Source organism: Diaphorina citri, unplaced genomic scaffold (genome assembly GCF_000475195.1).
Source record: "Diaphorina citri unplaced genomic scaffold, Diaci psyllid genome assembly version 1.1 scaffold1058, whole genome shotgun sequence".
NCBI lineage: Eukaryota > Metazoa > Arthropoda > Insecta > Hemiptera > Psyllidae > Diaphorina > Diaphorina citri.
The window spans coordinates 21,239-48,730 of NW_007378487.1; the positions used below are offsets into that span (position 1 = coordinate 21,239).

Genomic DNA, 27,492 nt, shown 5'->3' on the forward strand with positions numbered 1-27,492 from the left:
TTTGAGCTCGATCGAACAACCAGGGCCGGAGTTATGGCCTATTCAAAATTTCATTTTTCCATGTTCTCCCGCCAAATGCTGACCTCAGCTATGACACAGGAAGAGATTCAGTTCAAGACAGGGAGTCTCAAACATCATCGGGTGACGTTCTCAGAGACTACGGGTAGTCTGAGCAGGTAGTCACCCTGTATAATATTAACTTATTAACTAACATACATGTAGGACCTGGAAGAGAAGGGTGTATCAGAGGAAGATGTAAATAACCGAGGCAGATGGAGGCTGCTATCAAAAAACGCCGACCCCTCGAGTGTGAAAAGGCTAAGAAGAAGAAGAACTAACATACATGTAGATGACTGGGGGACTTTAAACAAGGAATATATCAGCCTGAAATTTCCCTTGATAAGAAACAGCAAAGGTTGAGTGTGAAGGGCATCCACTCGTAAAATTTGCAGCCAAACCGAATGTTACAAAAGAAATCACTCTAGTTAGGGCTGATTGATTATGTTCTGTTCGATTTGCTGTATTATCAATAAAAACAAAAACTAATGTGTTTGTGCGCATAAGTTTCTGTGCATTTCTCAAACTCTGACGTCGCAACTCTTTGAACTTTTTCATTAGAACGGAAAATAAAAATTAAATTTTCGACCTTTAACAGTTATTTTCTCGGAGTTTTGACATTTGACTTATTACATTATTACATAGGAATCGACCATTTATTTATAATTTTTACCCATTTGCTCCATTGTAGATGATGAGCTAATAAGGTGAGAAATCTAAAAATCTCTAGGTAGGTACTTTCGACTCAAATGACTTGGAAAATTTGAAAATATGTAGCTACGTAACCACCCAAATGTCGACTTTGAAAAAGTTCCAAACCCATAACGTAAGTACCTACTTATAGTAAAATAAAATCACCCTGTCTGTGGTTCGAAAATCACTTCTGCCTTCTACCTATCTAATATGTCTGGATATTACGAGTAGAAATTGGATGTAATAGGTAAACGTACCATTCATTACATAGAAAGACATAAAATTACATAGGAATACATGGATATCATTATATATAATATAGGAAGGCATGAAATCTTTGAAAGTTATCGACGTCGTAAAACCCAAAATCCAGAAAAATGGGGTCATATCATGCCCCTCTCCCCCTCATTCTTCCTCTTTTGTCAAACATCCCCTTCCCAATTTGTATAGGTAATGTCCCAATCCCTTCTGTACCCTTTGCACCGGCTAAAATACTTTTGTAAATCTTATATCTTTACCTTTTTAAAGGGGATGATTTTAGAATGCACCAAAGATAGTGCGAATCATGTGTAAGCTTGATAGTGCGAATCATGTGTAAACTTGATAGTGCGAATCATGTGTAAACTTGATAGTGCGAATCATGTGTAAACTTGATAGTGCGAATCATGTGTAAACTTGATAGTGCGAATCATGTGTAAACTTGATAGTGCGAATCATGTGTAAACTTGATAGTGCGAATCATGTGTAAACTTGATAGTGCGAATCATGTGTCTAATGTTCTTCCTGGTATAAATAGAACAATTGCGCTTCTCAAAATCGGGAAATGGGTGGAAATATCCGTTTTAGGCTCTTTTGAGTTCAAATAAGTAATTTTTGGTTTATGTACTTGCTATACTAAATATCTCAAAAGTTCTTTGTCTTAGAGTGATGAAATTTTGTTAGCATTCCTAGATTCCCTAGCTTGTTTCAGGTACCTGTAAAATTAGACCGATTTTTCGAATAATTTATGGAATTTTTTGCTGCCTTTTTGTATCAGGTCAGCTCCCATGGCGTAGTGGTCATTGCGCTCGCCTTGCACGCGGGAGACCCGGGTTCGATTCCCGGTGGGGTCAAGCAATTTGTATCATGCAAATGATTGATTCCGTGACTGGCTGTTGCGGGGCCCACTCAGCCTTGTGAGGAAAATGAGCAATTGCGCTTCTCAAAATCGGAAAATGGGTGGAAATATCCGTTTTAGGCTCTTTTGAGTTCAAATAAGTAATTTTTGGTTTGTACGTATGTACTTGCTATACTAAATATCTCAAAAGTTCTTTGTCGTAGAGTGATGAAATTTTGATAGCATTCCTAGATTCCCTAGCTTGTTTCAAGTACCTGTAAAATTAGACCGATTTTTCGAATAATTTATGGAATTTTTTGCTGCCTTTTTGTATCATGTCAGCTCCCATGGCGTAGTGGTCACTGCGCTCGCCTTGCACGCGGGAAACCCGGGTTCGATTCCCGGCGGGGTCAAGAAATTTGTATATGTGCAGTCGAACTACGACACTGAAATCAGATACAGGTAACAGATAGTAGCTATACAATAGATATTAGATAGGAACCCTATCATACAATGACCCTTCGGCACTAATGAACCTCTGTGTAGCGTCTGAGGGTACTTATGAAGTGTGCAGTCGAACTACGACACTGAAATCAGATACAGGTAACAGATAGTAGCTATACAATAGATATTAGTGGACCACCCTACATTCCATACCCGAGGAAACCATTATATCGCCTCACATCCTGGAGTTCCTGGAACAAACGCTGGAACCCATCCCGGCGCAGGAACGACTGGGAGGTGAGGGTCCCGGGTTCGATACCATTCGTATTCATATTTTACATATATTGCTGGAAATTTTTTTCCTGTTTTTTTTTTTTTTTTTTTTTTTTTTTCAAACAATACCTACTTTCCATTTATTTATACAATAATGATTCAATAACAGGTATTGTATACCTACGTATATAAAATAATAATAATAATAATATACATTGAAGAAAAGATTTAAGAAGAAAAGTTTTCGCAACCCATTCATCCCATAATGTGTGTTTACAGGTGGTATGCACGCCATGTTCGATCTGGGTTCCGACGACCCCGCCCCTATGCCAGGCCAGTACGTCTACGCCTCCTTCCCAGTAGATGTCATTGTCTACTTCCATATGCAACCCTCTACATTCCGGTTCTCCTGTCTGCCGGTATCCCGGGTGGCGTGTCTTCTACAGCTACCCTCGCTACATCTGGTGAGTACAACCCGAAACTATATATTCCTTAGGGTTCCCAGTAGTGTATTATATTCCTTAGGGTTCCCAGTAGTGTATTATATTCCTTAGGGTTCCCAGTAGATGTCATTGTCTACTTCCATATGCAACCCTCTACATTCCGGTTCTCCTGTCTGCCCGTATCCCGGGTGGCGTGTCTTCTACAGCTACCCTCGCTACATCTGGTGAGTACAAACCCGAAACTATATATTCCTTAGGGTTCCCAGTAGTGTATTATATTCCTTAGGGTTCCCAGTAGACGTCATAGTCTTGTCTTGATCCCCTGTGTGCCGCGTCCATTTCAGTTTAGAACTATTGCTCTGGAGAACGAACCTGATCTGTTTAGGATAAAATCCGCCCCGGGCGGGAATCGAACCCGCGACCTAGCGCTTAGAAAGCAGACGCGCTACCAACCAAGCTAACTAGTGAATGTCTTTTTTAATGCCTTTAACATACCTGTATAACTAAGATTTTTAGCAACGGATTTTTAGTCCGTCCTTCCGTTATTAAATTACAATAGTAATAAAAGGTATAGTGGACGGACTATTGTATTCGCTTCGGTGTCGTCTGTCTGTCGGTCTGTCTGTCTGTCCCCATAGATCCATAGAAGGACTTATCCAAACCTGGTCGACCTATATATCAAATTAAAGGTCTTTTTACCAGGAACACGAAACTGGTGGTGCCAATTTCGTTTTACCCATTTGCAACTGCTCCATTGCTACGAATTTAGGCTGTAATCCAGAACATTTGGTCCTCCTTCTTCGTCCTCCTCCTCCTCCTCCGTCTTCGTCCTCTTTCTCCGCCGTGAAATTCTAGCAGCATATGATTTATAATATTGTCTCTTCTCTGTATTATTTAATAAAAACATTCAGAATCCTTTACATACTTTTCTTTATATATCCCTATTCCTCTAAGTACTTGTGTACTTTCAGGGACGATTTACATATTTCATTAGTATTTATACTTCATTGTTATCATTTCCAGGTATTCTCATCTAAGCGAGCAGAAGGCAACACATGTCCTGAACACTTCAGTCGTTATTTTATACTTTTCTTTATATATCCCTCTAAGTACTTGTGTACTTTTAGGGGCGATTTACATACATATTTCATTAGTATTTATACTTCATTGTTATCATTTCCAGGTATTCTCATCTAAGCGAGCAGAAGGCAACACATGTCCTGAACAAGGTGTGGCAGTAGGAGGTCTCAGTATTACAGGGTGTCTGGCTGACTTCTCTGTCTATATATTTCATCCATATGGAGGCAAGAAAACAGCAGGTTAGTGTTTCATCGTCGTTTCTAATGAAACACCTGACATCAGAAACGGCAGAATGAAGAAAATCTTTTTTTTATCAGCCATACACCAGAGTGATGGTATCTAGCCATGTTTAATTGGCTCGTCCTGAACCGCAGTCAACCATCGTGAGGACTGATTCAGTTCAAGACAGGGAGTCTTAAACATCATCGCGTCACGTTCTCAGAGACTACCGGTAGTCTGAGCAGGTAATACATAGACAACCTGTATAAAAGTTCAGAAATTTTTTCAGGGTCGGCCCCAACTTTAAAATCATAAATGAGAACCCCCTACTTGTGATACATCATTTAAAAGGTCTTAAAGAGCGTAGTACTTTGATACAAGTTTGAGCTCGATCGAACAACCAGGGCCGGAGTTATGGCCTATTCAAAATTTCATTTTTCCATGTTCTCCGCCAAACCTTTGAAGAACTGTCAGCTAGCTAGGCCTCTTAGGGTTAGCTGTTCTCCTCCCTGTTTATAGTCCCACAGCTATATGCTAGTCTACTCTCTGTTTAACGTCCCCTAGCTAGACTGATAAATATTTTGTTCTTATAATAATTAGTCATAACATTTCCCTGGTCTGTCCTAATAACTCTGAATATCTCTTCTCTCTTTGTTGTAATACACTATTTTTTCTTTAATATGTTGTATAATGGATTTTGCCTGGGGATTAACCGCCGTTTCTAATGAAACACCTGACATCAGAAACGGCAGAATGAAGAAAATCTTTTTTTTTATCAGCCATACACCAGAGTGATGGTATCTAGCCATGTTTAATTGGCTCGTCCTGAACCGCAGTCAACCATCGTGAGGACTTGTGTTTATTCTTTAAATGCAGAGAGAAACCTTTGAAGAACTGCCAGCTAGTTAGGCCTCTTAGGGTTAGCTGTTCTCCTCCCTGTTTATAGTCCCATAGCTATATGCTAGTCTACTCTCTGTTTAACGTCCCCTAGCTAGACTGATGAATATTTTGTTCATATAATAATTAGTCATAACATTTTCCTGGTCTGTCTAAATAACTCTGAATATCTCTTCTCTCTTTGTTGTAATACACTATTTTTTTCTTTAATATGTTGTATAATGGATTTTGCCTGTGGATTAAATAAATAACTATTCAATTCAATTTTCAATTCAATTATTTATTTATTGGACATAATAATGGATATACAAAGGTGTTTTTCCCAAGTCAATATTGACTTCTAAGAAAAACTTGTTATATTTTTCAACGCTGAATGAAATAACTTCTCACACAATAAAATATTGTTAATATGAAAATTGCTATCTATTTGGCAGGTACTTCGGGCGCTAACACGAGTAGCAATACACAGAACCTGTTCTCACCCCTGTCCGATACGGAACGTAAGGATTCTCTCAGCGTCAATGTGGAGTTTGTGAAACTACACCTATCCAGAAGCAGAAGTCTAACGGAACAAGCACGAGGTATGTATTGGTATCAGTAGGGCCGTCGACTTTAATAAACGCTCTTGTTCACTCCTACCTGGTTGGATCTTTTGTGACAAAAGGTATGTACCTGTGACGTAAAATTGGAAACAAATGAACAGCTTTAGCAAAAAAGAACCATCCATAAGGCAATGTCCTTTAGGGATGGTTCTTTTCTGTCCGATACAGAACGCAAAGATTCTCTCAGCGTCAATGTGGAGTTTGTGAAACTACATCTGTCCAGGAGTAGAAGTCTGACGGAACAAGCACGAGGTATGTATGACGTTAAATTGGAAACAAATAGACAGCAGAAAAGAATTATGAGACAGCATTAACCAGAAAGGAACTATCCATAAACCAATTCTCCTTATTTTTTTTATGCCACCGTCTACACACCACTTGAAAATTACTTTTCAAGTAGGGCAACACTTGACAGTTGTTTTGGCGTTACAGTCTTGAGCGAGAGATCAGAAGAGGTCTGGTCTCTCGCTCATATTGTTGTAAGTGCTCATTGCACATATTAGTGGCGATTTCATAGGTAAGGGTGTTAATGTTCGGTATATTGGGGATATGAATAGGGATATGAAAAACTAGCCTGAGGGGTGTGCAATCCAGCATATTCAACAGCCGGTCCCAAGCCCGAATAAATAGTGAGGGTTTGATTGTCAGGAAAGGCATCCCAATCCAGTAAAAAGTATGTCCGAAACACCAAAATGATAGTCCAACAAAGTCCAGAGAAGGCCTCGGAAACTGTACTCGACTTTGATAATACTATCAGGGCGTACCCTTGCGACGCGCAGATGCCTCGCCTGACAGCTGTGACAAATGGGCAAGGGCTACCGGTTCAGAGACGGGACCGGCTAAAGAAGCTAGTCAAAAAGATGATTTGATTCAATTTCATTTTTCTCTTCATCAGGTGCCACAATTCGTTTCTCGACCATCGTGGACATCGGATCCGCTTCCTTCAAATACGACATGAGACGTCTAACTGAGATCCTCGCCTTCCCTAAAGCCTGGTATAGACGTAACATTATGCGACGTATGTTCCTAGGAGGAGACTATCCTACCAGACCTAGTACCTCTGTGTTTGAACCTTCTGGTAAGGAAATACCTCTGTGTTTGTAAGTAAGTACCTCTGTGTTTGAACCTTCTGGTAAGTAAATACCTCTGTGTTTGTACTAACTGAGATCCTTGCCTTCCCTAAAGCCTGGTATAGTGACGAGTTGAACAAGCGAGATTGGCGGAATTTCCATTGCAATACGTGGCATTTGGAACCCACTGTTAGGTGAGTAGGAGAAAATGGACATACATTCTCGTAACTTGTTTATCATACCTATATCTCATGCCAAAATGAAACGCAGAAGTTCCTTTACTTCTGCAGTCTAAAGTTCAGCTCTTAGTTCGTAAGGTAGTATACAAAAAGGAAATAAATATTATTAATTTTTAATTAGAATTTGATTTAGACTGCCAACCAACGTAGGACGAAAAAGTTGGATCATAAAATATCCACCCCTGACGGAATTTCAACCCAGCACCTCTGGTTTGAGAGCCATTTTTTAATTTTTCGTTTCCCAGGTACTTCCCCTCAGCATCGGAAGCGCGGACAAGACCCCACGCACGTCCAGCCCCGACTCTCCCACCCTCTCCTCTTCCTCCTCCACATCCACTAGAAACACCTCCAAACCCGAGTCAGCGGACGAGAAGAAGTCCAATCAGCGCGCCCTGAGTCAGCAGAAGAAATCTAGCGATGAAATTGACGAGTTGTAGCCTTTTCCTATTTAAATAGGGTCGGCATTTCTTGTCAGTCTCTTCCAGGCAGCCCTATTGTGTACCTCATGTCCTGATGAATATCCCTAGAGCCTAAATCCAAAGTTTCAGCCATTGGTCCGTGTGTGTATCTGTGTGTCTGTCTGTAAACAAAATATCTCGGGAACGGTATGAGCTAGCGACTTGAAATTTGGTATGTAGCTGTCAAATGTGACAAAACTTTTGGTTAAGATCGGTGCAACGCTTGGCGGCATTTTACCGCTTTTTGGCGGTTTTCGGTCTAGTTTAACAATATCTCAGGAATGGTATGAGCTAGAGACTTGAAATTTGGTACCTATGTAGTTCACAAATGTGACAAGAATGCAACAGAAAACATTTAGTTAAGATAGGTGCTGCGCTTGGTGGTATTTTGAACGCTTTTGGACGGATTTCGACCGTTTTTTGGCGGTTTTCAGCTATACCGACTAAACGGTTAGAGATATAGTAAAAGTGAGGGTAAAATAATACTCAAATAAGCATCATTCAATAGGATAAGGAAAGTCGTGTGTGTTCACACCAGATTTTTTACATAAAGCTAAATCAAAATTTTGAAGGTGTACCTTCAAAATCAAGCCCCCCCAAAAATTTAGGCAAGAACCGCCTATGCTGAAATGGCGAATAATATTCGTTCCTCGGAACGGCTGGCTTTCTATCCTGTCTTCCTTCCTCTCTTTTCGATTCGGTATAGGGATAAGACTAACTAGCAGTTACGTTCCCTCTGTCAGGACCTCTTTAAAAAAAAAAAAAAAAAAAAAAATCCGGCCTCCGGACGGAATCGAACCCGCGGGGCTAGCGCTTACAAGGCCAGACGCGCTCACCAACCAAGCGTAACTAGGCTGGGACAAAATTAAAAGTTTTAAACTCACATCTTTCGTCTAAAAAAGAACGATCTCAAAGAATCTAAGATCTAGAAAGAGTTCTCAGAATACCAAAATGGCCATGATGCGGGAACTTTATGTCCACATCTGCCAGTGTGTGGATGTACCTACTATTAATTGAGAACACAACTATGTAACATTCTACTACTATTGAATGAGAACAATCCACTAAGCTACCCTTATGATATTTGACCGGCCAAACTATCAAACTATGAGGTAAAATCCACAAATATTCGCTTTACTACAGTCGAACGGGATGATTTCTCGAACCTGTGGTGATTTGGGGGAAACTGTATTTCAGGTATTTCGTGTTAAATATTAGGCCAAGCGGGGCGCTTCGAACTCTTGACGTTCGCCCGCCCCTTCGGCACATTTCATAAGGGTAAGTATTTCAGGGGGGAAATGGCTGAAGTACCTTCAATGTTTATTCCAAAAACCACGCAACGTTACGCTAACTAGATTGTATGATCTATTGAATAACTGGTGTAGGTTCAACGTTCTTTCGCCGCTGACATTCTTCTATATACGGTTCCGTTTCATTAGGCTAAAATTTGATTTTTTTGGGATGTAAATTCCAATTTTTTAGATCTCTGAAAGCAGGAAAAACAGCTTCAACTAGGTAGCATTCGTTTATGTTTTATTTTTGATAATACAATGGATTCTATTCATTACATTGCATGGCTTCAGGTAAAATAGGTTCGATAAATCACTAGTCTTATATTATAAGAACGAGATCCATTTCACTCATTCACAGTTCACATCATAGTTCACACACTGATCGCTCTATCTCGAGACACACAACACCTAGAAAGCTGAAATTTGGTAGGAATATTTCTTTTAGTGGTCTAGGTGTGCAATAAGAAAGATTTGCGGGAAAATCTAACCGATCCTGAGATATGATCAATTTTTGATCGCTTAAAAATCACCATAAGAAATACGCAGAGTGCAGAGACTGCGGGAGAGAAAACTTTTCCTCTCTCGCCTAATATTTGAGTTTCGTTTATGTTTTTTTTGTTTGATAAATACAAGTTCGGCCATGCCTTTTCCAGAAGTTTGGCCATGCCTCGGGATGAACTAGCGGGCTTCCGGAGCGAAGCGACGGAATTCAGCTAGTCTTATATTATAAGAACGAGATCCATTCACTCATTCACATTTCACAGTTCACATTTCACATTTCATAGTTCACACACTGATCGCTCTATCTCTATAACCACAACACCTAGAAAGCTGAAATTTGGTAGGGATATTCCTTTTATGGTCTAGGTGTGCAATAAGAAAGGATTTTGCGAAAATCTAAACCGATCCTGAGATATGATCAATTTTTGATCGCTAAAATCTCCATAAGAAATACACAGAGTGCAGAGACTGCGGGAGAGAAAACTTTTCCTCGCTCGCCTAATATTTGAGTTTCGTTTATGTTTTTAGTTTGATAACTATGCAGCTAATAGGGAGCGCGCAGCGCGACCGTATTTTTTATTATTTTCTACAAGTTCGGCCATGCCTTTTCTACAAGTTTGGCCATGCCTCGGGATGAAGTAGCGGGATTCCGGAGCGAAGCGACGGAATTCAGCTATAAAATATAAATTTATAATAGGTTAGATTTTACCCTTCGTTCAGAGACAAGCTACCCACCTCACATTAAAACTCACCCAGCCTGAGTGGGGGCAGGAAAAATCCAGCATGCGATTGCCCAGATAGTATACCTACTTACCAACGACAACATTGCAGTGGGGGCAGGAAAAATCCAGCATGCGATTGTCCAGATAGTATACTTACCAACGACAACATTGCAGTGGGGGCAGGAAAAATCCAGCATGCGATTGCCCAGATAGTATACTTACCAACGACAACATTGCAGTGGGGGCAGGGAAAATCCAGCATGCGATTGTCCAGATAGTATACTTACCAACGACAACATTGCAGTGGGGGCAGGAAAAATCCAGCATGCGATTGCCCAGATAGTATACTTACCAACGACAACAACAGGCTCAGTCTCTCACATTCTGACTATCGGCCAGATCTAAGTCTGTCAGACAGCCAAAACTTGTGCTGCCGAAAAAGCTTCCGTCTCCAGACCGTCTGAGATAGGTACTAGAAAGATAAGGTTTTTCTGCCAAACACGTTCTGGCGGTCTGACAGACTTATGTCTGACCGACAGTCAGAGCGTGAGGCTTTCTTTCACTGAACTAGGTATTGTAAACTGGTGCATTCTACTTTATATCGCCGCGCGCCGTCTGTCAGACCTTTTGAAAAATACGGACTTTCCTTCTTATAGGATAAGGAAAGTAAAATTAAATAAAAAAATCTGTTTCTGACGGAGAAAAACGTGGTTACAAATGTTACAGCCCGTTCACACTCACAGAGATTAGGGTCCTCAACATCCCAGTTTGCCTTAAGCTTAGTTTTTTCAATGAGATATGAACTGCTTGATTTTCCCTGGCAAATATTTTTCAAAAGTTTCATCTCCTCAGAAAGTCGCCTTTCTGAGAGAGTGTCAATTGGGAGATTTTCAGCAAGCAGCCCATATTCAATGTAGGAAGGATATAGGGGGTAGAAGCCATTCTCCTTATGAAAAAGATGTCTGACAAATCGGGCTTGAACTCTTTCCAGAGATTTTTTGCCTTATGGATTATTCTTATGCTATTTTTTACCACCGCTAGCAAATCATGTTCAATTGTTCATATACTCCGAAGATATGTGCACATATCTTCTTCTCCTTTTCCCGTGTTCAGACGGGGTCGCGGGGTCGGCGGGCGTTTATCATCAGCCTCTCGGTCTGCCCTAGCTAAGGTGATTGCTTTGCACGTATTCATTTATAATTTATATCATCGTGAAAAGGCCAGTCTGCTTCATTACAAGTGATTAATGATTTGATTCAGTTTCATTTTTCTCTTCATCAGGTGCCACAATTCGTTTCTCGACCATCGTGTAAGTAAATACCTCTGTGTTTGTAAGTAAATACCTCTGTGTTTCTCTTCATCAGGTGCTACAATTCGTTTCTCGACCATCGTGGACATTGGGTCCGCTTCCTTCAAATACGACATGAGACGTCTAACTGAGATCCTCGCCTTCCCTAAAGCCTGGTATAGACGTAACATTATGCGACGTATGTTCCTAGGAGGAGACTATCCTACCAGACCTAGTACCTCTGTGTTTGAACCTTCTGGTAAGTAAATACCTCTGTGTTTGTACTAACTGAGATCCTCGCCTTCCCTAAAGCCTGGTATAGACGTAACATTATGCGACGTATGTTCCTAGGAGGGGACTATCCTACCAGACCTTAGTACCTCTGTGATTGAACCTTCTGGTAAGTAAATACCTCTGTGTTTGTACTAACTGAGATCCTTGCCTTCCCTAAAGCCTGGTATAGACGTAACATTATGCGACGTATGTTCCTAGGAGGGGACTATCCTACCAGACCTAGTACCTCTGTGTTTGAACCTTCTGGTAAGTAAATACCTCTGTGTTTGTAAGTAAATACCTCTGTGTTTGTAAGTAAGTACCTCTGTGATTGAACCTTCTGGTAAGTGGCCGGGGTCCCGGGTTGGATTCCCGGTGGTGTCCTATTTTTTTTCCGGCTCTGTGCTTGGAATACGGGCTGCCTTTTCCTTGTGAAAACAAATCTAATCAAGTTGCGACCAGTGGCGACATTACTAGAGTAAAAAGAAAATTGTAGGGAATGATTTTTTTTTTCGGTTCCAACCTTTTTAATAAAAGAGATTGACTGAGCCGCCCATGGACCAGACTTTCCAGCTTTCCACCGAGAAATTCGTCATCTAATTCATTTCCTTAATGTTCTCCATTCACAGATTTCGACTCCTCTCCCGAGACGGAGCTCGAGCTTCCCCTACCGAAAACATCCACCCCTAAATCCGACCGCCACCGGTCCGACCTCCCCAGGGATGGTAGTCTCAAGTCCCCCATACACAGCGAGAGCTCTACCGAGAGTGCCACAAGTAATTGGAACACCCTGGTTCTGTTTGCGGTGAACTTCAAGCGGTTGAACGTTCATATGAACATGGGCAATGTTATGGGAAACGTAATGCTGTGAGTATGAGATTTTGTGTGAAAAATTCAGGGATTTATTTTGAAAGAGTTTTTTTTTTAGGATGAGTGTTTTACCGCCATTTTTTATTTTGTAGCAATGAAACAAAAACTGCTGCATTAAACGCATGTGGTCTGTGTCGTAGCATGCCCATCCCGTAGTATATGCCTCTCATCAGATGAGCGATAAGAGGCACAATACTTCCCATTTGGCTACCGGGTCAACACGAGAACACAATAAGTAACACGTTGAAATATTTGTAATGAAAAATGCGAGTGCAAATCTTTGTCGATAGTGGACATCGAACAGGGAACTTCTATATGGCAAACAATTGCATGACTACTGGGTTAGAAACGTGTCCATACATAATTATTTTACAGTGTCTTTAAAGGTTTTTCTCATTAAATTGCTTCAAAGCTAAGCTATTAGAACCCCAACAGGGAAAATCAATGATTGGGTGGAAATGTGAGAACCCTGCCACTTAAAATGAAGCCCTAAAGAAAGCACAAACTTCCTACTGGACCAGGAATTGGGTCTATTAAATGGAACTCTAGAAAATCTCTTTTTCTATTTCTCTAGGTTAACCAAGGAGTTCGGATCAGAGGGTCGCCTATCCGTAGGCAGCACACGACATAAGAACCTCTTCATCAGTCTAGGTCTAGAGGGAACAATACACCTCTTTTACTAAATAAACCCCTGCTACTCACATTCTCTATACAAGCGGTTTCTACAGTGTACTAATGCTTTGTTCTATCTCTTCTTAGGTTAACCAAGGACTTCAGATCAGAGGGTCGCCTATCCGTGGGCAGCACAGGACATAAGAACCTTTTCATCAGTCTAGGTTTAGGAGGAGCAATACACCTCTTTTTAAATAAACCCCTGTTATGCCTGCTCAAATTTTCTATACAAACTGTTTCTACATTTTTCTACATTCTACTAATGCTTTTTTCTATCTCTTCCTAGATTTTTTTAGGATGCGGTTTTTTTTTTTCCGAGAAAATTTTATGCCTCCGGCGTTCTTTATCACCTAACCTTCTCTATCTTTTCCTAGGTTAACCAAAGACTTCAGATCAGAGGGTCGCCTATCCGTGGGCAGCACAGGACATAAGAACCTTTTCATCAGTCTAGGTTTAGGAGGAGCAATACACCTCTTTTTAAATAAACCCCTGTTATGCCTGCTCAAATTTTCTATACAAACTGTTTCTACATTTTTCTACATTCTACTAATGCTTTTTTCTATCTCTTCCTAGATTTTTTTAGGATGCGGTTTTTTTTTTCCGAGAAAATTTTATGCCTCCGGCGTTCTTTATCACCTAACCTTCTCTATCTTTTCCTAGGTTAACCAAAGACTTCAGATCAGAGGGTCGCCTATCCGTGGGCAGCACAGGACATAAGAACCTATTCATCAGCCTAGGTCTAGGGGGTGCCTCACTGGATGCTAAGGGTGGTATAGTGGGTGGTACCATTGAGATATCCAAGGTGGACACGTTCATATTGATCAAGGAAGATCCGAGTATGGAACCGGAACACACGGACTTCTAATATTTTTCTCTCTTGTCCCTTTGTTTTCTCCCATTTCTCTAGGTTAACCAAAGACTTCAGATCAGAGGGTCGCCTATCTGTAGGCAGCACAGGACATAAGAACCTATTCATCAGTCTAGGTCTAGGGGGTGCCTCTCTGGACGCTAAGGGCGGTATAGTGGGTGGTACCATTGAGATATCCAAGGTGGACACGTTCATTTTGATCAAAGAAGATCCGAGTATGGAACCGGAACACACGGTATGTAACTTTTTTTTTCAAGAGCTACCTTTAAAAGGTCTGATTCCCGCCCGGCACGAACTTAATCCTAATCAGTCGTTTTCAGGATGGGTGGCTTTTCTATAAAAGATGATTGTTTCACCGCCTTTTTTATTTCGAAGCAATGATGCTACTCCTACATTAGATTCGTGTGATCTGTATCATAGCATGTCCCTCCCGTAGTGTGTCTCTCATTAGATAGACGAGAAGAGACAAGACTCCCCATTTAGGTGCTGGGTCAACACGTGAACACCAGAAAGTAACCCGTTGAAATATTTGCAATCGAAAAACGAGTGTTTTTTTTTATGGTGGGATTGGAAGCCGGTGACCTTCTGCATGGCAACCAAGCGCGTTACCACTGGATACTAATGGTGTTTGTCGGTAACAGTCACTTTTTATTTTTCACCTATCAAACTGTTCAAAAAAGGTGTTTCCTAGGTTAACCAAAGACTTCAGATCTGAGGGTCGCCTATCCGTGGGCAGCACAGGACATAAGAACCTCTTCATCAGTCTAGGTCTAGGGGGTGCCTCTCTGGATGCTAAGGGCGGTATAGTGGGTGGTACCATTGAGATATCCAAGGTGGACACGTTCATACTGATCAAGGAAGATCCGAGTATGGAACCGGAACACACGGTATGTAACTTTTTTTTTCAAGAGCTACCTTTAAAAGGTCTGATTCCCGCCCGGCACGAACTTAATCCTAATCAGTCGTTTTCAGGATGGGTGGCTTTTCTATAAAAGATGATTGTTTCACCGCCTTTTTTATTTCGAAGCAATGATGCTACTCCTACATTAGATTCGTGTGATCTGTATCATAGCATGTCCCTCCCGTAGTGTGTCTCTCATTAGATGGACGAGAAGAGACAATACTCCCCATTTAGGTGCTGGGTCAACACGAGAACACCAGAAAGTAACCCGTTGAAATATTTGCAATCGAAAAAACGAGTGTTTTTTTATGGTGGGATTTGAAGCCGGTGACCTGCATGGCAAGCAAGCGCGTTACCACTGGATACTAATGGTGTTTGTCGGTAACAGTCACTTTTTATTTTTCACCTATCAAACTGTTCAAAAAAGGTGTTTCTGCTTCTAGCAACCTAATTTTATTATTTAAAATTTAAGAAAAAGTACTAGAACAATTTGATTGTTTCTTTTATTTTCTCCTCCAGGTCGGAGTAAAGCTCTGGGCACTGGAGCTGCGTCTAGACTACATGGGTACTGGCGTGGTAATGACCCGGGTTTCCAGTCTGGAGGTGTCGCTTCGAGACGAGTGGCGGGTCAAATGTTCCCCCAGTGGCGGATCCACACCTACGAGGAGACCGGCACTGATTTTCCTGCATGGGAATTTGAAGTGGGATCAGCTACAGTTGATGATATCTAAATCCACAAGCACTGGTAAGACTTTTGAACTAAGTGAACTCTAAGGGTGCATTTCACCAATATTATTTCAGCCCTTAAATGGCCTCTTTAGCTAACAGAGCTCATTTGTGTGAGAAAATGTGAAAAAAATCCCCCAATAACCCGTTTTTTTTTTTTTTTTTTTTTTTTTTTTTTTTTTGGTTTTCTGGAAAAAATTTTACCCACCTTTTTTTTTTAATACCTCTGTGTTTGTACTAACTGAGATCCTTGCCTTCCCTAAAGCCTGGTATAGACGTAACATTATGCGACGTATGTTCCTAGGAGGGGACTATCCTACCAGACCTAGTACCTCTGTGTTTGAACCTTCTGGTAAGTAAATACCTCTGTGTTTGTACTAACTGAGATCCTTGCCTTCCCTAAAGCCTGGTATAGACGTAACATTATGCGACGTATGTTCCTAGGAGGGGACTATCCTACCAGACCTAGTACCTCTGTGTTTGAACCTTCTGGTAAGTAAATACCTCTGTGTTTGTACTAACTGAGATCCTTGCCTTCCCTAAAGCCTGGTATAGACGTAACATTATGCGACGTATGTTCCTAGGAGGGGACTATCCTACCAGACCTAGTACCTCTGTGTTTGAACCTTCTGGTAAGTAAATACCTCTGTGTTTGTACTAACTGAGATCCTTGCCTTCCCTAAAGCCTGGTATAGACGTAACATTATGCGACGTATGTTCCTAGGAGGGGACTATCCTACCAGACCTAGTACCTCTGTGTTTGAACCTTCTGGTAAGTAAATACCTCTGTGTTTGTACTAACTGAGATCCTTGCCTTCCCTAAAGCCTGGTATAGACGTAACATTATGCGACGTATGTTCCTAGGAGGGGACTATCCTACCAGACCTAGTACCTCTGTGTTTGAACCTTCTGGTAAGTAAATACCTCTGTGTTTGTACTAACTGAGATCCTTGCCTTCCCTAAAGCCTGGTATAGACGTAACATTATGCGACGTATGTTCCTAGGAGGGGACTATCCTACCAGACCTAGTACCTCTGTGTTTGAACCTTCTGGTAAGTAAATACCTCTGTGTTTGTACTAACTGAGATCCTTGCCTTCCCTAAAGCCTGGTATAGACGTAACATTATGCGACGTATGTTCCTAGGAGGGGACTATCCTACCAGACCTAGTACCTCTGTGTTTGAACCTTCTGGTAAGTAAATACCTCTGTGTTTGTACTAACTGAGATCCTTGCCTTCCCTAAAGCCTGGTATAGACGTAACATTATGCGACGTATGTTCCTAGGAGGGGACTATCCTACCAGACCTAGTACCTCTGTGTTTGAACCTTCTGGTAAGTAAATACCTCTGTGTTTGTACTAACTGAGATCCTTGCCTTCCCTAAAGCCTGGTATAGACGTAACATTATGCGACGTATGTTCCTAGGAGGGGACTATCCTACCAGACCTAGTACCTCTGTGTTTGAACCTTCTGGTAAGTAAATACCTCTGTGTTTGTACTAACTGAGATCCTTGCCTTCCCTAAAGCCTGGTATAGACGTAACATTATGCGACGTATGTTCCTAGGAGGGGACTATCCTACCAGACCTAGTACCTCTGTGTTTGAACCTTCTGGTAAGTAAATACCTCTGTGTTTGTACTAACTGAGATCCTTGCCTTCCCTAAAGCCTGGTATAGACGTAACATTATGCGACGTATGTTCCTAGGAGGGGACTATCCTACCAGACCTAGTACCTCTGTGTTTGAACCTTCTGGTAAGTAAATACCTCTGTGTTTGTACTAACTGAGATCCTCGCCTTCCCTAAAGCCTGGTATAGACGTAACATTATGCGACGTATGTTCCTAGGAGGGGACTATCCTACCAGACCTAGTACCTCCGTGTTTGAACCTTCTGGTAAGTAAATACCTCTGTGTTTGTACTAACTGAGATCCTCGCCTTCCCTAAAGCCTGGTATAGACGTAACATCGCTACTGAAGCACAGGAAATAAGAAGTCATGATGGTAAGTACTCAAACCTCCGGATAACGCCAGGCCGCGGGTTCGATCCCCGCCCGGGGCGGATTTTATCCTGAACAGATCATGTTCTTTCTCGGAACGGCTGGTTTTCTCCTATCCTGTCTTTCGTCTCTCTTTGATTTCGGGACGATAAGACCTTAGCAGTTACAGTTCCCTCTATCAAACCTCTTCGGGGAAAAAAAAACCCCCCGGAACTGTGAAAGTCCTGAATTTCAAAAGTTTATCTTCAGAAGAACCCGATCTATGAAGGTGAGAAAAACCTGCCGATTCGGTTCGTGTAAAGATACACCGGCATGCTTACTGGAACTTGGCCTGACGCACTGCCGTGCGCTCAGATTTTATCTTAAGTTAAGCAACGATGTATATTTTTAATGTTTTCAGTATCCGAGGACCTGGACGTGCATATTGTAGAGACTCTAACGTTCAGTCTGGGTATTAGTACAGAGTCACCACAAGTACACCACCATAGCATGGCTACAGTGTGTCGTCTATCTCGCAATGTACTGTTTCCACCTCAGTTCAGAACGCTACACGAGTGGTTCCATTATGCGTTTGCTTGTAGCGAAATAGATGGTGAGTTAATGTCTTCTAAACGGGACAATATGTCAAGTTCCCTGAATAGATGGTAAGTTAATGTTTTCTAAACGGGATACTATGTCAAGTTCCATAAATAGATGGTAAGTTAATGTTTTCTAAACGGGATACTATGTCAAGTTCCATAAATAGATGGTAAGTTAATGTTTTCTAAACGGGATACTATGTCAAGTTCCATAAATAGATGGTAAGTTAATGTTTTGTTTCATTACTGAGTTTGAGGATCATATATTTGTCACTGTTGATGCTGAGGCGTTCTTCTTTCTACATGATCTGATCACGTCCTATATCAAGGAGAATAAGGACAAAGTGGTAAGTAAATCCTACATCAGGGCTTCTAGTAAGCTAACCTCTGGTGGAATGTAGTTTCATTACTGAGTTTGAGGATCATATATTTGTCACTGTTGATGCTGAGGCGTTCTTCTTTCTACATGATCTGATCACGTCCTATATCAAGGAGAATAAGGACAAAGTGGTAAGTAAATCCTACATCAGGGCTTCTAGTAAGCTAACCTCTGGTGGAATGTAGTTTCATTACTGAGTTTGAAGATCATATATTTGTCACTGTAGATGCTGAAGCGTTCTTCTTTCTACATGATCTGATCACGTCCTATATCAAGGAGAATAAGGACAAAGTGGTAAGTAAATCCTACATCAGGGCTTCTAGTAAGCTAACCTCTGGTGGAATGTAGTTTCATTACTGAGTTTGAGGATCATATATTTGTCACTGTTGATGCTGAGGCGTTCTTCTTTCTACATGATCTGATCACGTCCTATATCAAGGAGAATAAGGACAAAGTGGTAAGTAAATCCTACATCAGGGCTTCTAGTAAGCTAACCTCTGGTGGAATGTAGTTTCATTACTGAGTTTGAGGATCATATATTTGTCACTGTTGATGCTGAGGCGTTCTTCTTTCTACATGATCTGATCACGTCCTATATCAAGGAGAATAAGGACAAAGTGGTAAGTAAATCCTACATCAGGGCTTCTAGTAAGCTAACCTCTGGTGGAATGTAGTTTCATTACTGAGTTTGAAGATCATATATTTGTCACTGTAGATGCTGAAGCGTTCTTCTTTCTACATGATCTGATCACGTCCTATATCAAGGAGAATAAGGACAAAGTGGTAAGTAAATCCTACATCAGGGCTTCTAGTAAGCTAACCTCTGGTGGAATGTAGTTTCATTACTGAGTTTGAGGATCATATATTTGTCACTGTTGATGCTGAGGCGTTCTTCTTTCTACATGATCTGATCACGTCCTATATCAAGGAGAATAAGGACAAAGTGGTAAGTAAATCCTACATCAGGGCTTCTAGTAAGCTAACCTCTGGTGGAATGTAGTTTCATTACTGAGTTTGAGGATCATATATTTGTCACTGTTGATGCTGAGGCGTTCTTCTTTCTACATGATCTGATCACGTCCTATATCAAGGAGAATAAGGACAAAGTGGTAAGTAAATCCTACATCAGGGCTTCTAGTAAGCTAACCTCTGGTGGAATGTAGTTTCATTACTGAGTTTGAAGATCATATATTTGTCACTGTAGATGCTGAAGCGTTCTTCTTTCTACATGATCTGATCACGTCCTATATCAAGGAGAATAAGGACAAAGTGGTAAGTAAATCCTACATCAGGGCTTCTAGTAAGCTAACCTCTGGTGGAATGTAGTTTCATTACTGAGTTTGAGGATCATATATTTGTCACTGTTGATGCTGAGGCGTTCTTCTTTCTACATGATCTGATCACGTCCTATATCAAGGAGAATAAGGACAAAGTGGTAAGTAAATCCTACATCAGGGCTTCTAGTAAGCTAACCTCTGGTGGAATGTAGTTTCATTACTGAGTTTGAAGATCATATATTTGTCACTGTTGATGCTGAGGCGTTCTTCTTTCTACATGATCTGATCACGTCCTATATCAAGGAGAATAAGGACAAAGTGGTAAGTAAATCCTACATCAGGGCTTCTAGTAAGCTAACCTCTGGTGGAATGTAGTTTCATTACTGAGTTTGAAGATCATATATTTGTCACTGTTGATGCTGAGGCGTTCTTCTTTCTACATGATCTGATCACGTCCTATATCAAGGAGAATAAGGACAAAGTGGTAAGTAAATCCTACATCAGGGCTTCTAGTAAGCTAACCTCTGGTGGAATGTAGTTTCATTACTGAGTTTGAAGATCATATATTTGTCACTGTTGATGCTGAGGCGTTCTTCTTTCTACATGATCTGATCACGTCCTATATCAAGGAGAATAAGGACAAAGTGGTAAGTACAGTCAGCAAAAGTGGGGCCTCTGGGAATAGAAATACAAGAGGACGGGCAGAAAAATGAAATTGGAAATATGGTAATGTGAAAAAAAAAAAATGGTCATTTCTCAATCTTTAAAGATTTACTCTGCCAGCCTAGTTAGCTTAGTTGGTAGTGCGTCCGCCTTGTAAGCGCTAGGCCGCGGGTTCGATTCCCGCCCGGGGCGGATTTTATCCAAATCGAACCCGCGGCCTAGCGCTTACAAGGCAGACGCACTACCAACTAAGCTAAGTAGGCTGGCGTAACTTTAATTTTAAAGTAGGTATTGAATAATTATTGTACTTTTGATTTCAAACTGGGTAAAAACGTTCCAAAATCTAGCGAAAATTTACTGATGAGTTTTCTGAAATCAGCCGTACCGAGAACAAACCTTTTCTGTTTAGGATAAAACCTGTCACAGCGGGGAATCGAACCCGCGACCTAGCGCTTACAAGGCAGGCTCACTACTTTCCAAGCTAACTAATCCCCTGTGTGCCGCGTCCATTTTAGTTTAGAACTATTGCTCTGGAGAACGAACCTGATCTGTTTGCACCTTGACTGGCACTATAGTGTGAATCAGGCTTTATGTTAAGGTGATCTCGTCTTGTCTTGTCTTGTCTTGTCTTGTCTTGATCCCCTGTGTGCCGCGTCCATTTTAGTTTAGAACTATTGCTCTGGAGAACGAACCTGATCTGTTTGGGATAAAATCCGTCGCGGGCGGGAATCGAACCCGCGACCTAGCGCTTACAAAGCAGACGCGCTACCTTTCAACCTAACTAGTGAATGTCTTTTTTAATGCCTTTAACATAACTGTATAACTAAGATTTTTAGCACCGGATTTTTAGTCCGTCCTTCCTTTATTATTACAATAGTAATAAAAAGGTATAAGGGACGGACTATTGTATTCGCTTCGGTGTCGTCTGTCACTCTGTCTGTTCCCATAGATTCCATAGAAGGACTTATCCAAACCTGGTCGATCTATATATCAAAAGGTTTTTGGGGGATTTTTTTCACATTTTCTCACACAAATGAGCTCTGATCTTGAAATTTGTCGCGACGACCTATGAACAGCTAACTAGACTGGCATTTCCAGCTTTCCACCGAGAAATTCGTCATCTAATTCATTTTCTCAATGTTCTCCATTCACAGATTTCGACTCCTCTCCCGAGACTGAGCTCGAACTTCCCCTACCGAAAACATCCACCCCTAAATCCGACCGCCACCGGTCCGACCTCCCCAGGGATGGCAGTCTCAAGTCCCCCATACACAGCGAGAGCTCTACCGAGAGTGCCACAAGTAATTGGAACACCCTGGTTCTGTTTGCGGTGAACTTCAAGCGGTTGAACGTTCACATGAACATGGGCAATGTTATGGGAAACGTAATGCTGTGAGTATGAGATTTTGTGTGAAAAATTCAGGGATTGACTGAAATATCAATGTTTCCTTTCAAAATGGGGCCAACTAGAAAGACGGTATCTTGTAAACAAGAGGAGCTTTTAGCTGGCACCAAAAAAAAAAAAAAAAAAAAAAAAAAAAAAAAAAAAATTTTTTTTTTAAAAAAAAAAAAAAATTTTTTTTCCTCTAGGTTTTTCCCCCACTAGAGATCTTTTACTTAAAAGAAAAAAATCATTCTTTCTCTCTCAGGTTTTCCTCGACCTTATCTTTCCACCTCCATTTTGGTTTCCCTCTCTTTCTCTTCCCTTCTGTGACCAGTTTCTCTAACTTTTTATTTACCTATGTAACTTTCGTCTCTCCTCTCCACATGTCCGAACCATCTCAATCCACTCTCTTGTATTTTCCTTCCTAATGACCCTACGTTCATCATCATTGTTGTTGCGTCTTCGTAGCCGAAAGTTGCTCAGATTCTTCTAATGACATTCCTCCATTCTTCTCTATTGTCTGGCCCTACGTTCACAGTTTTTCTGATTTCTGATTTCTTACTCTATTATCCTTCCTTGTTAGTCCACACATCTAGCGCAATATTCTCATCTCTGCAACTTCTAATATTTTAATAATAATAATAAATGTCTTTTCTTTGTGTTACTATATCACAACTTTGGTGCTCACTGCAGCATTGTAGGATTTTTCCAAATACATAGTTTCAAAATAAAAAAAGGGATTTGTTGATAGAGGGAACTGTATAACTGTTCGGGACAATAAGTCCCGAAGTCTCGAAGAGAGAAGGAGGACAGGATAGGAGAAAGCCAGCCGTTCCGAGAACTAACATTATCCGTTCAGGATAAATTCCACCCCGGGCGTGAACCGAACCCGTGACTTAAACGGGATACTATGTCAAGTTCCCTAAATAGATGGTAAGTTGATGTTTTCTAAACGGAATACTATGTCAAGTTCCCTAAATAGATGGACCGGTTTCCCAGTCTGGAGAGAGAGAAGGAGAACTTATCCTCCTCTTCGTCTAGTGGGACTGGTACGGGACATAGTGAGACAGTTCGGTCCCGGAACTTACAAGGCAGACGCTCTCTAATGTAGGAAATTTTATTTTCTACATTTTGCCTGTGGACACTATTTTCGTACGGTGAATAGTTTTCGAGTTATTTACGAAAATGTAGAAAAAGTCGTTTTTGGCGGCAGTTTTTGAGACATTTTTTTCCCTTCAAGTACATTATTTTTTTCCTTATCATCCCTCCTTTTGTGTCTTTTTTTTTTTTTTTTTTTTTTTTTGTTTCTTTATTTATCCTCCTCTTCGTCTAGTGGGACTGGTACGGGACATAGTGAGACAGTTCGGTCCCGGACACCTAAACTAATTTCTCTGTCTCTCTTGTGTTTTCACAGCCGTGGACCGGTTCCCCAGTCTGGAGAGAGAGAAGGAGAACCTATCCTCCTCTTCGTCTAGCGGGACTGGTACGGGACATAGTGAGACAGTTCGGTCCCGGACACCTAAACTCCTGGAGATTCCCAACCACACCCGTGAAGTCATCTTTGCATTACCATCCCTCCAGTTGAACTTTGAGACTACACATCTGCAGAGTAGCATTTCACAGCCGTGGACCGGTTTCCCAGTCTGGAGAGAGAGAAGGAGAACCTATCCTCCTCTTCGTCTAGCGGGACCGGTACGGGACATAGTGAGACAGTTCGGTCCCGGACACCTAAACTAATTTCTCTATCTCTCTTGTTTTCACAGCCGTGGACCGGTTCCCCAGTCTGGAGAGGGAGAAGGAGAACCTATCCTCCTCTTCGTCTAGCGGGACCGGTACGGGACATAGTGAGACAGTTCGGTCCCGGACACCTAAACTGCTGGAGATTCCCAACCACACCCGTGAAGTCATCTTTGCATTACCATCCCTCCAGTTGAACTTTGAGACTACACATCTGCAGAGTAGCAAGGTAATATATTTGTTTGAAAAAGGGTGAAAAAAAAATAGGAAAGTGGTTACTTGGTATTGGTATGTTTGTTTTTGAAATTTTGACAAATTTTCTATGGCGAAGAAGAAGAAAAATGTAAGGTAAAATAAAAAGCGTGTGATGTTCACACCATATTTTGTACTTTTTCTCTAAAGGGGTTTGATAGAGGGAACTGTAACTGAAAAAAAATGGGAATGTGGTTACTTGGTATGTTTGTTTTGAAATTTTGACAAATTTTCTATGGCGAAGAAGAAGAAGAATGTAAGGTAAAATAAAAAGCGTGTGATGTTCACACCATATTTTGTACTTTTTCTCTAAAGGGGTTTGATAGAGGGAACTGTAACTGCTAAGGTCTTACCGTTCTGAAATCGAAGAGCGAAGGAAGACAGGATAGGAGAAAGCCAGCCGTTCCGAAAACGAATATTATCCGTTTACGATAAACTGCCCTAGGCGGGAATCAAACCCGCGGCCTAGCGCTTACAAGGCAGACGCGTTACCAACCAAGCTAGAGTTGGGCAAAATTTTATACTGATGGATTGTCTACATTTCCAGGTACCTCCTCACAACCTGCTTCTAGAAGACAGTCTACTCAAGCCTCTGGTGGAATGTAGTTTCATTACTGAGTTTGAGGATCATATATTTGTCACTGTTGATGCTGAGGCGTTCTTCTTTCTACATGATCTGATCACGTCCTATATCAAGGAGAATAAGGACAAAGTGGTAAGTAAATCCTACATCAGGGCTTCTAGTAAGCTAACCGCTGGTGGAATGTAGTTTCATTACTGAGTTTGAAGATCATATATTTGTCACTGTAGATGCTGAGGCGTTCTTCTTTCTACATGATCTGATCACGTCCTATATCAAGGAGAATAAGGACAAAGTGGTAAGTAAAAAATTATAAAATTTTACCCCCGGATAGGAGGGACGTGAATTTATTATCCACTGATGGATAAAATTACCTGACCTTATTTTTGTAGTTTCGATATCGGGTAGAACGTCAACTCCCATGGCGTAGTGATCACTGCGCTCACCTTGCACGTGGGAGACCCGGGTTCGATTCCCGGCGGGGGCAAGAAATTTTGTATCATGCAAATGATTGATTCCGTGACTGGCTGTTGCGGGGCCCACTCAGCCTCGTGAGGAAAATGAGTAGCTATGGCATATAAATGCGCATAGCGACCGGTGCCAGCATGGTAGGTAAACATTGGATTTTAGGATTATTGAGATATTGGGAAAATCCTACAATGCTGCAGTGAGCACCAAAGTTGTGACATAATAACACAAAGAAACTGCATTTACACTTACAAAACTGTATAAAAAAACAATCGACCATCGCAGGAAAAAATACCATGCTGATTTTCTGCGAGGGTTGGAGCTATGGTCCTCTGTTGAGGACACTTCTATTCATTAGCATGGTTTGTTAATGTTATAGGTGACAGGTGCTCTACCCCCATATCCCAGAACAGTATCCCTATGCAGTGAAAATCAGAGTGATGTGTTCTTCTCTGCAGAAGAAGAATTGAGTCATCAGTTAGCAAGTACCGCGTCAGCTACTGATCATCCTTCTAGATCAGGTATGTCACCCACCAAGCTCAATAATGTTTAACCTAGATGTTCTGTAAATGTAAATGCAGTTTCTTTGTGTTATTATGTCACAACTTTGGTGCTCACTGCAGCATTGTAGGATTTTTCCATATCTCAATAATCCTACAATCCAATGTTTACCTACCATGCTGGCACCGGTCGCTATGCGCATTATATTACATAGCTACTCATTTTCCTCACGAGGCTGAGTGGGCCCCGCAACAGCCAGTCACGGTATCAATCATTTGCATGATACAAATTTCTTGACCCCGCCGGGAATCGAACCCGGGTCTCCCGCGTGAAAGGCGAGCGCAGTGACCACTACGCCATGGGAGCTGACTTTTTAATTTTTCGTTTCCCAGGTACTTCCCCTCAGCATCGGAAGCGCGGACAAGACCCCACGCACGTCCAGCCCCGACTCTCCCACCCTCTCCTCTTCCTCCTCCACATCCACTAGAAACACCTCCAAACCCGAGTCAGCGGACGAGAAGAAGTCCAATCAGCGCGCCCTGAGTCAGCAGAAGAAATCTAGCGATGAAATTGACGAGTTGAACAAGCGAGATTGGCGGAATTTCCATTGCAATACGTGGCATTTGGAACCCACTGTTAGGTGAGTAGGAAAAAGTAGACACACATTCTCGTAACTTGTTTATCATACCTATATCATACCAAAATACTCCCCATCCGTGGCACAAGCTTCGGCTTTTACGGATGGGTATACCGTATACCATTTGTTAACAATTTTTTTTTGATGAGAGAGTTGTGTTCTGAAAAATCAATAAATGGAAACTTATAAAATTAAAAAAATTAAAATTAAAATGAAACGGAGAAGTTCCTTTACTTCTGCAGTCTAAAGTTCAGTTCTTAGTTCGTAAGGTAGTGTACAAAAAGGAAATAAATATTATTAATTTTCAATTAGATTTGATTTAGACCGCCAACCAACGTAGGACGAAAAAGTTGGATCATAAAATATCCACCCCTGACGGAATTTCAACCCAGCACCTCTGGTTTGAGAGCCATTATGATTACTCTTGTATCACTCGAGCACAGAGTTGGCCATTATACAATAGATTTACAATTTTATCTAAAATGCAAATACAATTTTATCTTTTTCCCAGCCTTTTCCTATTTTAATAGGGTCGGCGTTTGTCAGTCTCTTCCAGGCAGCCCTATTGTGTACCTCATGTCCTGATAAATTCTTCTTTATCAAGTCTGGATTTTATCTAAAATCTAAAATTCCTGTCTCCTTTTGTTTCAGGTTGCTCTCCTGGGGAGGTAAATCCATCGAACCGTACGGTGTGGACTACATCCTGCAGAAACTTGGCTTTACCCACGCCAGAACTACCATCCCTAAGTGGATGCAACGAGGCTTTATGGATCCCTTAGACAAAGTACTAGCAGTATTGCTATTGAGAATAGTAAGTGTAGTGAGAGAAGAACCTACCCCAGCACCTAATAGGAAATAGAACACTTGGGTTAAGCTACATTTAGAACTACCATACCCAAGTGGATGCAACGTGGGTTTATAGGAAGTAGAGACGGGTCACTTAGGTTAAGCTCAGTTGAGCGTGGTGTGTTTCCGATTACAGGATGCACTCAGTGAGAGTAATATTGAGGGAGTTATTGGAGTAATACTTAATTTGTCAAGGGTCTACGATTACCTTGCCCTTGGGATCAATTTAATTTGGAGAAACCTAGTTTAAGTTGAGGAGCTGCTGATTGAAAGTTCTTAGCTTGATAATTTTGCATTCAGGTACTTTGTCTGCTTTGTGATAATGATAACTCTTGGATTCTTGAATGATTATTTTGACTTTAATTTTAAAGTAGATATTAAATAATCATTGTAACTTTAATTTTAAAGTAGGTATCGAATAACTATTGTACTTTTGATTTCAAATTGGGTAAAAATGTTCCAAAATCTAGCAAAAATTTACTGATGAGTTTTCTGAAATCAGGCGTACCGA

General features: G+C 41.2%; 1 protein-coding gene and 2 non-coding genes across 3 annotated transcripts; 2 read left to right on the plus strand and 1 right to left on the minus strand.

Annotated features, from left to right (window-relative positions):
• The first annotated feature begins 90 nt into the window (after positions 1-90).
• LOC103513977 (transmembrane protein KIAA1109-like) lies at positions 91-27,219 on the plus strand. Its single transcript, XM_026827058.1, has 27 exons — positions 91-141; positions 2,482-2,587; positions 2,843-3,027; positions 4,190-4,325; positions 5,637-5,783; positions 6,700-6,882; positions 12,277-12,514; positions 14,749-14,944; positions 15,478-15,703; positions 15,950-16,036; positions 16,090-16,176; positions 16,230-16,316; positions 16,370-16,456; positions 16,510-16,596; positions 16,650-16,736; positions 16,790-16,876; positions 16,930-17,016; positions 17,070-17,156; positions 17,210-17,296; positions 17,350-17,436; positions 17,490-17,576; positions 17,630-17,683; positions 18,080-18,271; positions 23,724-23,926; positions 24,497-24,664; positions 25,891-26,138; positions 26,787-27,219. Exons 1-27 carry the CDS (start codon positions 91-93, stop codon positions 26,992-26,994), a joined length of 3,585 nt encoding a protein of 1,194 aa, XP_026682859.1. The 3' UTR covers positions 26,995-27,219.
• On the plus strand, positions 1,791-1,862 carry Trnaa-ugc. Its single transcript has one exon. It is a non-coding gene; the product is annotated as a tRNA-Ala (tRNA).
• Trnae-uuc lies at positions 25,793-25,864 on the minus strand. Its single transcript has one exon. It is a non-coding gene; the product is annotated as a tRNA-Glu (tRNA).
• Positions 27,220-27,492: the final 273 nt, after the last annotated feature.

Coding starts and splice junctions, on each gene's coding strand:
- LOC103513977 (XM_026827058.1), top strand. CDS start 91: ATGACACAGGAAGAGATTCAGTTCAAGACAGGGAGTCTCAAACATCAT. Junction 17,684..18,079: donor GGAAATAAGAAGTCATGATG/GTAAGTACTCAA, acceptor TAATGTTTTCAG/TATCCGAGGACCTGGACGTG. Junction 23,927..24,496: donor CACATCTGCAGAGTAGCAAG/GTAATATATTTG, acceptor CTACATTTCCAG/GTACCTCCTCACAACCTGCT.